Here is a 13,352-nt window from a genome sequence, read left to right as displayed (position 1 = left end):
CTGGCAAAGAGGTAAGGAATTTGTCCATTTACTCCGTGCTTGGCAGGAACGGTTTATTGGTCACACATGGCGCGGTTCGATGGAAAGACGCGACCACTCCCGGCACTCGCATGGGAGAAAATGGCGCCTGGGTGCCGGCGGGATAGGGTTTTATGGCGGGGCGGGGCGAGAGGATCCATGGCCTGCCGCCCAATAGGGGCGGCTGCTATGGCGGTGACGCCAGCAACAGCGACCAACCAGAGAACCCCGCAGGGGCGGGCACCGAGCCGCGGGCTGAGCGGGATCGTGTGGCTAGCACGGGGTTTCCCGGGGCCGGACGGCAGGGTGGTTACAGGAGCGGCACAGGGGTAAGATCCGGCAGCAGGCAGCCCGGGGCCAGAAACCGCGGTGGGGGGAACAACACGGGGGAAACGCGGGATTACAGAACTTGACTTATTCTAACATAAATTAAAAACACTAATCTAAACCCAAACTCCGGGATGCAACAGTCCTGCTCCTTGCTGCAGGCAGGACACTGCCAGCCTCAGGGGCCTTTGATGGTGCCTTCTGAGCACAGTTATCAATTCTGATCAGGACTGAGAGACAGCAGGATGGTACCCCAGTGTCTGGAGGTGTTTGGAGCTCTCCTGACTTCTCACTTGGTCCTGCACCAGCACAACACCTGGGCCTGCTTGTGCAGAAGTAACTGCCGTGCACTTACCCTTGGCCAATCTGCTCCACTTCCAGGTATTTCTCGGCAGGCTCTGCCAGGCTCACACTGTTCCCTGAAAGAAACCACGTGGAAGACGCTCCCTCCCAGAGTGAGAGCCCGCCTTGCAGCAGAGCCAGAATGCAGCCCCCCTCCCTGGGGCCGGCAGCCCCTTGGTCTCAGCGGGGGAAGGACAATCAATGGCCCTGGGACATTCAGCTGCAGAGCAACACTGGGTGCAGCTGATGCCGAGACACACACACAGCAGCCTGCTCTGGCACACAGGAACAGAGCAGACGTACTCAGCTGCATCAGGCACCACTCCCCTCTCCCCTCTGGCTGCAGGGCTGTGCTGCTGGCAGAATGTTCAGCCCAGGATCCCACAGCCGAGGGAGGTTCAGTGTCCTCTTCCCAAGCACAGGCAGGTTCTCCGTCCTCTTCCCAAAATGCTGCAGGTTCGCCATCATCTTTCCAAGCCAGGGGACGTTCACTGTCCACTTCCCATGCTGGGAGAAGTTCACCCTCCTCTTCCCAAGCTACAGGATGTCCTCTGTCCTCATCCCACACCGGGAGATGTCTCTCGTCCTCATCCCATAACATGGGAGCTTGGCCATCCTCGTCCCACACCAGGGGACATCCACCGTCCTCGTCCCACGCCGGGAGATGTCCACTGTCCTTGTCCCCCACCGCGGGAGCCTCGCCGTTGTATTCCCACACTACGGGATGTTCACCCTCGTCTCCCAGAACAACGGGAAGTTCACCCTCATCTCCTGGCACTGAGGGAAGTTCACCATCGTCCCCCAGAACAGCGGGAAGCTCACTGCTCTCTTCCTCCTCTTTGGCCTCCTCTTTGGAAGCAGAGGGAGCCAGAGGAGGTGCTGGTGCTGCTTTTGTGCCCTGTGGACAGACGGCAGCGTGAGGGACGGGAACTTCTGTCTCAGTTATCACCTTCTTTATCCTCAGCTGCACATCCAGCTGCCCTAAGCAGAAATTGGGTTTGGAGCTGTTCAAACCAACAATGGGCTAAAGTCGACATTGCCACTTATTGTTGGGAATTCGATATTCCACCATGGCTAAAGCCAGCAAGCAATGCTCTGCCTGCAAAACCAGACCTGCAGCTCTTCAAAAGCTCTTCAGCAGAAAAGGAGAAAACTGCCAGGGATCCCTTTGCTGCTGCAAGGACACTGACAGGAACTTTCCTTCTGCCTCCCAGGCTGGCACTCGGCTGCCACGTGCCGAGCTCACAACTTGCTGCACAATTCCAAACACCAAAGGTTCCTTTCCCACTCACCGAAGGAGGAGCTGCTCGGGATCCACACATGAGGTGCCCTGCAAGGGAAGAGGGAACATGAACCAGATGCTGTCAGGGAAAAAATCTGCCTGTGGTGGGAAATGCCATGGAGCAAGGCAACCCCGAGAGAGCATTTTGCTTTCACAGCGTCCCTGCAGGAGCCACAGTCCCTTCACACAGCAAGAGAACAGCACAAAATACTGGGCTGGGTCAGTTCTTGGCTGCACCAGCAAACGGAGGGAGTTCCAGGCTCTGCTGCCACAGACTCCCCGCTTGAGGGAACAGAACCCCCCAGGGCTCATTGCAAATGCTGTGCACGCCCCGCTGGCTGCAGACACCCCCTTTTTCAGCTGCAGCTGCTGGCAGGAGCTCTCCCAAACCAATGATGTCTTCATGGCAATTTGGTTACAAAGCCAACTCAGGTGCAGAGGAAGAACAGAAAGCACACAGCAAGCCCAAAGCCACAGCACCGAGGGGAAACCTCGACTTATGTGCCAAGTGGGTTAAAAAATACCCTGAATACGCCACAGAGTACAGCGTGCAAACTGCAGCAACCACGTGCTGGATCATTTTGGCTGCGCTGCACACGTCTGCTGACTGTAGCCCTGCAAGCACAGAAGGAGACCCGTCAGGGGTGGGCTGGCTGCTGAGAATGCCTCGGGCAGGAGGATCCTCCGGCAACGAGCAGTGCCCACAGCCACTCTGGACACTGAGGCCTCCGTGTCCCACAGCAACGGGAACACCACGGGGACGTGGCAGTGTTCCTTTGACATCACAGCAGCAGCTCACACGGAAACCGCCTGGAAGGTTCTCCTGTGTCACAAAGGAGCACAAAGAACCCTCCCAGGGCACAGCCAATGGCCCAAAGGATCCAAGAGGAACTCTGAAAATGCAGCAACCGTGTGGCACCATTTGGGGTTCACCCTCTATGGGGAGACAGCAGCCAGGTACTGGAACAGCGACCCACACGTTAAGGAGCAAAACAGGACTGGGGTGGACTGGCTCTGCGGGTACAACTACGAGTATCTCACCGGACTGGCTCTGCCGGTACAACTACGAGTATCTCACCGGACTGGCTCTGCCGGTACAACTACGAGTATCTCAGCCCGTTCCTCCTGGAGCACCGAGGTGAGCGGGGGGCAGAGCGCGTCCCCTCCGGCCCTGCCCTGGCAATGACCCTGGAGGCCCTCAAAACCTCCCTGGGAATCGCCCCAGAGCCCTCAGCCCTCCTTGTGCCCATCCCCGAGACCTTCTGTCCCTGCCACTGCCCCCCGTGGCTCTCCCAGTCCATCCCAGTCTCTGCCAGTGCCTCCCGGCTGTCCATCAGCCTAGCGTGGCGCTGCCGCCTCTCAGCCAATCAGAGCGCGTGTCTCTGATGACTCATCAGTTGCCAGGCAGACCCGCACCGCCGAGTGCCCCGCTCTGGACTCGGCCTCCCAGTGCCGCGCACTTCATTCCCAGTTCCTCCCAGTGCCACCCCAGCCCCTCCCAGTCCATGCCCAGTCCATTCCCAGTTCACTCCTAGACCTACACCTTCTCTCCCAATGCCCCCCCATCCCCTCCCATCTCTCTGAGTGCCACCCCACTCCTTCCCAGTCCATTTCCACTCCATCCCAGTCCATTCCCAGTCCCTCCCCAGGCCACCCCACCCCTCCCCTCTCTCTCCCAGTTCCCCCCAGCTGATCCCAGTCTGTCCTCAAACTCTCCCAGTGCCCCCCAGCGTATCCATCTCGCTGGTGCCCTCGAGCTCCCAGCCGGGGCTGCTCCCTGATGGATTTCTACCCTGCCCACACCCAGCTGAGGTGGCTCCAGGGCCAGCAGGAGCTCTCTGTGGTGGCCACCGACATGGTCCCAACAAGGCCTGGACCTACCAGCTCCTGGTGCTGCTGGAAACCCCCCCCCTGGCACGGGCTCACCTGCACCTGCCAGGTGGAGCACGTCAGCCTGGAGCACCCCCTGAGCCGCCACTGGGGTACGGGGGAGGAATTGGGGGCGCTGCCAGAGCCACTGGGATGTGCTGGGAGCTACTGGGAGGGAGAGAGCCTGGTTTCAGCTGGGAGAGGGGCTGGGGGGTCTGGAAGGGCTAAGAAGGGGTTTGGAGGATACTGGGGAGGGTGGGATGGGGTTCTGGGGGTCCTGGTGGGCACTGGGAGGGAGTTTGGGGGAGCTGGGTGTAATTGGGAGGGATTGGAGTGAGCCTGGAGGGGCTGGAAGGAGATTGCTAAGGGATGGGGATGGCTAAGGGAAGCTTGGGATGAGGTTGGTTGTGCTGGGAAGAGACTGGGAGGGGTCTGGGTGAGTCCTGGTGGGGCTGGGAAGGGATTGGGAGAAGATCTGGGGGTCCTGGGGCTGTAGGGGACAATTGGAAGGGGGTTGTGGGATCCTGAGAGGGATGGGAGAGGCTTTGGTGAGTGCTGGGGAGGTTGGGAAGGGATCGGGGGGAGGTTTCAGGGGGTCCTGGGTGGGCTGGGAGTGATCGGGAGGGAGCTTGGAGGGGCTTGGGGTGTCCGTGAGAGGTTTTGGGGGGTCCTGACTCCTGCAGACCCCCCAGAGATGCCGCCAGACGCCGCCTGCAGCAAGATGCCCACAGGGATCGGGGACTCAGAGTTGGGCTTTGTCTTCCTGGCACTGGGGCTCGGCTTCTGCCTGCACAAGAAGGTCAGGGGGGTCCCGGGGGTCGTGGCCACCCTCCCCCAGAGCGTGTGTGCTCCCCCCGGGGCCCCAGCCCGCTGTCACCTCCTCTTCTCAGCCCACACAGCTCCTGAGCCGCCGGCGCCCGCAGCCGCTCCCCGCGGCCTCGGGCCCGGCCAGGACCCCCCGCTCCCTCCCCACGATGATTTTGGGGGCGTCGTGTGTCCCCCCAGCCCTGCTGTCACTCTGCCCCTGCCCGCCTGCTCCCAGTCTTCCCAGTAAAGCTTCCCAGTTAAGCCCAGTCCAGGTTAGGGGGGGCGGTGGGGAGGGACTTGGGGGGACCCCACGGCGGGGCCGGGACTGGGCACGGAGGGTGGGGTCCAGGTGGGGAACACTGCCTGCTGCGGGTCTGCCCGGCAACTGGTGAGTCATCAGCCCCGCTCTCTCGGATTGGCTGGCTCTTGTCCATCGCATTCTCTCATTGGCTGAGGAGAGGCCCGGGACTGGAGACAAGCAACGGGAGAGATCCCGCCCCGAGCACCGGCACGGGGACAACAGACCCAGCCCGGGCACACGGAGGGGATTTATCACCAACCAAACCACAGCAGCACAAGGAGAAGGGAAAGAACTCCCTCCAACACCTTCCCCCCACCCAACGGGGATCACCCACAACAGGGGTTGTCCACGATGGAGAGACGGGGACAGCCGAGCTCAGACCAGAAGCCAATTTTATTGAGGGTACCAGCTGTTTATACAGGGTTTTACTTGTGTGGTGCTTATAGGGCTCGATGTTTGCTAACAATTTCCATTGGTTACACATTCTTCATGACATCCCGTCACCTGGGAACATTATCTTATCACAAAGTCTCACATCAGGATGCTTGGTCACTTCTTACCCAGGGAGACTTAAACTGTGTCTGTGTCTCCCACAGTTTCTGCTCAGTCAGGCCTCAGATATCGGGCCCCTTTACCGGCTCCATTGTTTTACTCTCTGTTTTATTCCCCATACGGGGGCACCAGGGCTCTGCCCAACGGGAGTCACTGGGGATCATCCAGCCCGGAGCCTCCCATGGGGGATGGAGCTGGAGCAGCGCACGAAGCTCTTCCCTCACTCTCAGCTCTTCCCTCACTTGGGGCACTCACAGGGCTTCCCTTAGTGATGCCTCTGTTGGTGTTTTGTCAAGCTTGAGCTGCTGAAGAAGCTCTTCCCACACTCCCCACACTCGTACGGCCTCTCCCCGGTGTGGATGCGCCGGTGCAGGGTGAGGTGGGAGTTTCGCTTGAAGCCCTTCCCGCAGTCGGGGCAGCGGAAGGGACTCTCATCTGTGTGAATCCGCTCATGTACGATGAGATCGGAGCTCCTCTGAAACCTCTTCCCACACTGGGGACACTCATAGGGCCGTTCCCCAGTGTGGATGTGCTGGTGCTTTCTCAGGGCAGAGCTCTGCACAAAGCTCTTCCCACACTCCCCACACTCGTAGGGCCTCTCCCCAGTGTGGATGCGCCGGTGTATTCTCAGGGCAGAGCTCCACCCAAAGCTCTTCCCACATTCCAAGCAGGTGTAGGGCCGTTCCCCGGTGTGGATCACCTGGTGATCAAACAGCCTGGACCTCTCTCTGAAACCCATCCCACACTCCCCACACTCGTAGGGCCGTTCCCCAGTGTGGATCACCTGGTGCTGGTTCAGGTTGGAGCTGTCTCTGAAGCTCTTCCCACACTCCTCACACTCGTAGGGCCGTTCCCCAGTGTGGATCCTCAGGTGCTGGATCAGACTGGAGCTCCAGCTGAAGCACTTCCCACACTCCCCACACTCGTAGGGCCGTTCCCCAGTGTGGATCCTCTGGTGCCGGATCAGGCTGGAGCTCCGGCTGAAGCCCTGCCCACATTCCAAGCACTTGTGTGGCTTCTCCCTGCCATGAGCCTTCTCCACCAGCTCCGAGCTCCGGCTGGATCTCCGGCCGCCTTCCTGGCTCAGGGGGGCTCTTTCCTCCCCGCAGCTCCCTGGGCTGGGTTTGCAGCCCCTCCTCCTGCAGGATCTCTGGGGCTTTTCCTCCTCCTCCATCCAGCCACGCCCTGGCAATGACAAATCCTGGTTTGGGGAAAAAGCAAGAGGAGAGCACCTTGGACTGGAGGTTCCTCCTTGCCCAAGTTCATCTCAGGAAGTCATTGGGAATCTTGAGTCTGTAAGAACCTCCAAAACACCAAGATTCAGCCCAGAAATCCTACAAACTCCATGACACAGATCAAAAACTCCCCAAACATCACAAGTCAGCAAAAACCTCCTCCAAAAGATAAAGATTCAGCTGCCATATAAAACCAAAACACCAACATTTAGCCCAAGAAAGCTCAGAAACACCAAGATTCACCCCGTGAAAATCATGGATCCCCCTCCACAGTCACCTGCTGCATGTGGGGGGAGCAGCGCTCCTGGGGCTGGGGGCAGGCTGCAGATACAGGGAGGGGTGGAACCTTGTGCTGCTTCCTGTTTCTGCTCCTCCTCCTCCTCCTGTGTCTCTGCTCTTCCTCACACTCCTCTTCTCCCTGCTACTCCTCATTTTCCTGCACAATCCCACCTTCTCCTGCCACGTGCAGCGTTTGACCATTTTGTTCCTCAACCCTGCTTCTCCTTCCCTTCTCCTCCTGCCCCCAGGCCCAGCACCCACTGCTGGCTCCCTCTTCCCCCCAAACCCACAGCATCCCAGCGCAGGGGCAGGGATGGAGCTGGGGCAGCGCTGGGAAGTGACAGGAGAAGCCATCGGTTTCAGAAAATGTTATCAATGCTCTGCTGATGTCAATTTTTCCGCACACCCTGGGGCTCATCCGGAATTCCTTCCACCGTCCGCAGCGGCGGGCAGGGAGTGCAGCTGAAGGTGCCTCACCCACTTTGGGTGATCGGCTCCCTTGGCTGGCGGCGGCACCGGGGATTGATTGGGGACCCGGCAGTGACCAGGAGACAGACGAGTGACACATCAGGGGGGTCTGTGAGGAGGCAGCAGGGAGAGAGCACTGAAAATCTCATCCGTGAGTGCACTGGGATCTTCGGGGAGTGAACATGGCAGGGCACCCAGGGAGGGCAGAAAAGGGAAAGCCAGGGAGGGGTCCTGGCTAAAGGGATGATGAGCCCAAAATGTCTCTGAAGGGTCTCTTGAGAGAATGTTGAGGTCGTTTGCACATTCCCCCACAGGTAATTAAGGACATGGACACCCAGGGGGCAAGAAGGGAAGTGGAGAAGGGATTTGGACAACAGGGGATGGATGGTGTTGGTGTGCTGGGAAGGGATCGGGTGAAGGGGAGTGTGCAGCAATATGGGGAAGGCAAGAAGCAGCAGGAGGGATCAATGTGCCAAGAAAAAGAATGATGGAAAAGAGGAGGAAGAGAAAAATACAGAGCACTGAGATGTTTTTCAGCACTCTTTTATGCTCAGAATTTGCCAGCTGATCCAGATCCTCTCCATCCCCAGTTTCCAGGACAGGAAAAGGAGGTCAGGATGTCAGGGGGTTTCTCTGCGGTGGGCAGCGGCAGCACCGGGCGCAGAGCTGCGGGACCGGGAGCACGGGCTGGGGGCCTGTGGGGAGCTGCGGGGCCGGGCCGGGGCTGTGGGGCAGCCGGGGCTCAGCGCCGGGCGCTGCCAGACCCCACCAGCCCCAGGCAGGGCCGGCACTGGCCCCCGGCCCCCAGGAGGCTGCGGGACGCCCCGGCCGCTGCCCGGCCCCGGGGAGCTGCCGGCCCTGCCCGCCGGGGGGGCCGCCTTTGGACACTGCGGCAGGACAGGGACCGGCTCTGCCATACGGGCTCTGGAGGGGACCCTGAGCACAAGCAGGAAAACAAAGGAACAGCTGGGAAATGCAGAGTGCACATGCAAGGAGCAGGATTTTCTATTACTGGTTTGGGTCGCTGGAGAAAGGAAAGATTTTGCAGAAAGCTGAGCAGCTCTCACAGGATGAGCACCCACAGGCACTGAGCGGGGCTGCAGGAGTGGCAGAAGGAGGCCCTGGAGCACTTGGGCACAAAGGCACAGCAGCTGAATGCAAGGAGGGATGAGCCAAAGGCCAAGCTGAAGGCAAAGGCCATGGTACAGTTCCTACAGCCCCTCAGGGATCAATCCCAGCGCCCAAGGGGGCCCCAGCACCCAGGGGACGGGGTCAGCCACAAGCACCTGGCAGAGGCATTGCCCGCCTGGGCAGGGGAGAGCCCACCCAAACAGCCCCTGGCAAGGAGTCAGGGCTCCAGCTGCAGGGCACAGGAACACTGGAAGCAGAGACAGCAGCACCCTCAGGAGGAGCAAATCCACCCCTGCATGGACATGGATTGTCAGGGGTGTCACAGCTCCCATCACACCAGGGACCCTCCACACTGGAGCCCTGGAGAACATTCAGGCTGGGTCTGCATCGAGAGGAGGCCTCTCCTGATGGACACAGGGGCCTCTCCATCCACTCTCAATCTTAACCCTTAAGGGGGGAAAATGCTAAACATGTCTTGGATTATTCAGGGGAGAAGTGGGAAAGAGGAGTGGCTTGATTCAACCACTCTTAGCAGATATGGGGAAGGGTTTGAAATGCAAGAGTTTTTATTTGCTCTCAATTGTGATTATAGTTTACAGGGAGGGGATTTGATCTCTAAACTGGGAATGCAAATTAATATTGTAAAAGGCGATACAGAGGCTAGTTCTGTTGTACCTTTGTGTCAAATGTCTGGCCAGGCCTGTGCTGAAGTGAACCCAGAGGTGTGGGTAGCCTCAGGGAAATGGAGAAACTCAGATATGGAGCCTCTTCAAAGTACTTTGAAGCAACAGGACAAATGGTGCCTAGAAGCAACACCCTATTCCAAGGGAGGGAAGTGTGAAAAATGCATATTATATGATTGGCTCCTTGCAAATATTAAAATGTGTTATATTATATGTGTTATGTTGGAAAGTTATGATGTAATAATCTCTTTTAAGTAGTGCTGTATTAATCTCTTTTAAATAGTGTGCTACATACAGTTTTTAGCCTAGAGCATAATATAAAAATAGAAACTATGTGATGTAAGATACTTTTTGTAACTAGCTCAAGGAACGAAAAAGATAATCAAGAAATTCTTGGCATTGCTCTCTCTGGACAGAGATCACAGCAACAGACACCAAGATCCCCAGAGAAGAATTATTGCCTCCGTTTTGGAAAAGCTCAGACTTCGAGCAACCAAGCTTGATTTACAAGATGGGGGGGAAGCTAAAATTAAGCAGAAACACCCTGGTTTGAAAGCAATGTTTGAATCATGTATGAGCTCTATGAATATGCAATAGGCTATTTGCTTTAAGGGGTAATCCTGTGTTAGCAAGGTGTGCTATTTGGCGGAGTGCCAGGCACCCGGACTACGTAATTGTTTACTTTTATTGTCTCTTATTCTCCTAATTTTAATTACTATGTTCATTACTATTGAACTTCTAAAATTTTAACAAAAGTGAATGGCATTTTTCACAGGAAGGAAGGGGAATTAGACAAAGTGCAGGACAAACCGGCGGGGCTGTGTGTGCTTGTAAGAGCCTGGCACTGAAATGCCCTGAGCAGGAAGGCTTCAATATCTTCTGGTGACACCATGTCAGCTAAAAGGGGGGCAAAAGCAATTCTGATAGCTCAGCAAACACAGCAACGTATTAAGGTACTTCTAAAAGAAATAATTCAAATAAAAACGATTGTGGAAGCAAGAGAATCAGACAGCAGAACTCATTTTACAGGAAAGATCCTCCAGGGGGTTATGGCAGCTTTAGCAATACAATGGGACCTCCATAACCCCTGGCACCCCCAGAGCCCAGGCTGGGTAGAAAGAATGAACGGGGAACTAAAGAGACACCTTTGGAAGCTGGGGAGAGAAACCAGGATGCCATGGGTACAGCTTTTGCCATTGGCTTTGGCAAGAAGAAGAGCCAGACCCAGGGCCGATATTCAATTGTCTCCCTTGCAATTCATCCTGGCAATTCCTTACACTGCTAATTCTCCACCTAGTGCAGGCTGGAGGTAAGGGATGGACATCTAAAGCAGTCTGTGGCCACAATCCTGTCTCTTGTGAAATCTCTGCCACAGAAAGCTGGGCTGGCACAGAGCCTGCCTTGGCACTTTGCTGTTGCCAACATCCAAGCAGGACATCGGGCCCTGCCTAAGGACTGCAAAGCAGCACCACTGCTGGCCAAGTGGCGTGGCCCGTGCCAAGTGGCCCTGAGGCCAGAAACAGCCGCCAGCACAGCTGAACACGGGGGGACCCCTCAGCCTCGGCTCCAGGGCTCTGAAGCCCCGGAGATTTGCACTTCCCGCCTGCAGCAGGAGGATGGGAGGCCCCCACTGAGCCTGCACTGAAGGCAGCGCAGCAGCAGCCAGGCCTCCACAGCGGGGCAAGGCCCTGGGCCTGCCCACACATCCTCTGCTCAAATCCTCCGCCTGCCCACCCTCCTTTGGCATCTCCAGACACCGGGGCCAATCCTTGCTGCCACTGCTGCAGCTTCAGTGCTTTCTGTGCCTGCACTGCCGCAGCTGCTGGGGAACACAACGGCACAATTCCACTCTGCCTCTCACTTACACTCACACACTGCGCTGCCTGCCATTGCATCCATGGAAAATACACCAGGGCATCGACTTCAACCTTTTCAACATTTGATTTCTCTACTCAGGCTTGCTTTGCCTTGGCCTCGGGCAATGAAAAGTTAAAGGTTTTTTTAAGGGATGTCCCACCACTCCATGGAGACGAGTTGAACAGCTCAACACTCTGGGAATGGCCCAAAAGATACCCACAAAGATAACGACCAGCAGCAAAACAGCAACGCTCAGCAGCAAACAGCAACCAACACCTACCCCAGACACTGCCCCCGGCACAGCTGGAGACACCTGCTCTGCAAAAGGCTGAGAAGGAAATCCAGCAGTTCCCACCTAATTAACATCAGAAGCAAACAAATCCGGGTCCAATAGGAACACAAATACTAAAAACTGCACGACTTGAAACTATAGAACATTAAACCAATGGGTTTAGATTGGTTCAGACCGTATCAAGTTTGGGGAAATCTAGTAAAACCCAGGTGTCACGGAACGATTTTCTCTGCACAGCCGGGCTATGTGGGGATGGAATGATTTCTGTTGCACATCCTGGCCAGAATCAATAATGCCTTGACTCTAACACTAAACATATTGGTGGAGTTTTTCTTTTTCCTGCAGTTTCAGTGCAAAGTTTATAGCATTAGAGTATTTTTTGTAATAATCCTTGTTCTGTATTGCCAGTTAGGTTTGGGTCACGGATGGGAGAATGAGTTTCTACTTCGAGGAGTAGTAGAAAAAACTTAATTGCCTTGGAATTTTTTTGTGTATGTTTGCGTAAGAGATACCAAAATTAGGAAAAAAAAAAACAAAAAAAAACAAAACAGTTTGTGGGTGGGGCACATGTGGGGCTGCTGAAGGCTGCTCTGGGAGAGAAGCTGCATTCCAGGCACCCAGCAGAGGAGCTTTAGAAATGCAAATTAACACTGCTGGGGCAAAGTGCGGACAATGTACCCGGCTCTTCTTGCCTGGGGCAGGAATTGGGCTGATTCCCTCTGCCCCTCACCCCAAGCTCTGCCTGCTTGCACAGATGCAATTGGCACAGCTGAAGGCAGAGCCCATGGTCAGGATCTCTGACTCTGCAACAGAAATGGGTGAAGCTGCAAAGGGAAACAGCAAATGGAGAATGTCGTCAAAACCTCACTAAAATAAGGGGGGGGATCATCCCTCTGCCCACTCCAACATGTGCTGTCACTGTCTATGCTATACAGGGAGCATCAGAGCACTGGGTTTTTTGCTCTAACAAGTTCAGGGAAATCAGCTGGAATTCAAGTATTTGATGATGTAATCAGAAAAAAGCGGTCAATTGATGCAGCCCCGGCTGGAGGGAGCGCCCAAAAATGGGGAAAAGATGAACGGCCACCAGAGCAAATCCTACAACCAAAGGGGACCCGGGAAGAACAAAACAGAGTCAATGAGTGAATCTGCCTGGAGACAGGGCCAGGCACTTGTAGATAAGGAAGTAACGGGAGAAACCATCAGTTCCAATAAATGTTACAAATTGACCCAGACTGCTGCTCAAAGTCCCGCTACATTCCTCAACTTCCAGAAGAACAAAGACTTAACAGAGCCACGAATATCGGCTGTTATACACAAGGAGGGTGCACATTAACGAGGACAGGCAGCAGGCGCATCGGGAAGTCGGAACCTCCCGAGTCCCTCAGGCAGCGGGCAAAGGCAGAGGGAGATGCGGCCGGGAAAATGAGCATAAAAAGGAGGCTGCGTACTACAACAAGGGCAGAGAGCGCACGGCAAATGCCCCACGGCCTCTCCCTCTGCCCAGCAATAAAGTCACTTTGACAGGACTCCTCGGTCTCCTCTGGACACAGAAACCTCCAGCGACGTGAATTTCCCCGCACGCTCCCGGCGACGGGGCAGCCACCTCTGTCCTAGCCACAGCAAGCGGGACGAGGCAGCGCTGCTCCGGCAGCGGCTCCTGCCCAGGCAGCGGCGGGAAGGAGAGCGCGGGCAGCCGCTCCCGCAGCGCCCTCGGCCCAGGGCCACCACGGGCCGGACACGGCACAAGCAAGCCGCCGCAGCCCCCTGCCGCCCCCTCCGCCCGCAGCGAGCCCCGAGCCCCCGCAGAACCCAGCGCGGCTCCCACCTGCGCCGGGGCCGCCTCCCAGCTCCGCCAATGCCGCCTCCCCGGCCTCCGGCCGCTGCCGCCGCTCCCGGGCCCGCACAG

The 13,352-nt window shown here is 56.7% G+C and overlaps 3 protein-coding genes and 1 pseudogene across 5 annotated transcripts in view; 2 read left to right on the top strand and 2 right to left on the bottom strand.

The window, feature by feature from the left end:
- LOC128801760 (zinc finger protein 239-like) overlaps positions 1 to 1,094 on the top strand; it is a 27,379-nt gene extending 26,285 nt beyond the window's left edge. Inside the window, exon 2 of the transcript XR_008435241.1 lies at positions 727 to 1,094. The gene's annotated coding sequence lies outside the window, so the exon portion shown is untranslated. The remainder of the gene's footprint in view (positions 1 to 726) is intronic.
- Positions 1 to 13,352, bottom strand: part of LOC128801725 (zinc finger protein 501-like) — a 20,591-nt gene extending 7,239 nt beyond the window's left edge. The window contains exons 1-4 of one of the 3 annotated variants that reach the window (XM_053967804.1): positions 13,272 to 13,352; positions 1,980 to 2,017; positions 991 to 1,585; positions 701 to 764 (exon numbers count right to left, since the gene is read on the bottom strand). In XM_053967804.1, coding sequence (XP_053823779.1) covers positions 701 to 764; positions 991 to 1,585; positions 1,980 to 2,009 — 689 coding nt within the window. In that variant the 5' untranslated portion in view covers positions 2,010 to 2,017; positions 13,272 to 13,352. Of the gene's footprint in view, positions 1 to 700; positions 765 to 990; positions 1,586 to 1,979; positions 2,018 to 2,493; positions 2,869 to 13,271 lie in introns of those variants that run through there. The other 2 variants (XM_053967805.1, XM_053967803.1) reach the window with 2 other exon arrangements.
- On the top strand, positions 2,632 to 4,906 carry LOC128801683 (class II histocompatibility antigen, B-L beta chain-like; annotated as a pseudogene).
- Positions 4,939 to 13,342, bottom strand: LOC128801777 (zinc finger protein 239-like). The gene is made up of 2 exons (XM_053967901.1): positions 13,272 to 13,342; positions 4,939 to 6,699 (listed from the first exon to the last, which is right to left on the bottom strand). The coding sequence occupies exon 2, from the start codon at positions 6,670 to 6,672 to the stop codon at positions 5,764 to 5,766; it is 909 nt and encodes a 302-aa protein (XP_053823876.1). The 5' UTR covers positions 6,673 to 6,699; positions 13,272 to 13,342; the 3' UTR covers positions 4,939 to 5,763.

This window comes from Vidua chalybeata, chromosome 31 (assembly GCF_026979565.1).
Source record: "Vidua chalybeata isolate OUT-0048 chromosome 31, bVidCha1 merged haplotype, whole genome shotgun sequence".
Classification (NCBI taxonomy): domain Eukaryota; kingdom Metazoa; phylum Chordata; class Aves; order Passeriformes; family Viduidae; genus Vidua; species Vidua chalybeata.
This window is presented reverse-complemented; position numbering and strand designations above follow the sequence as displayed.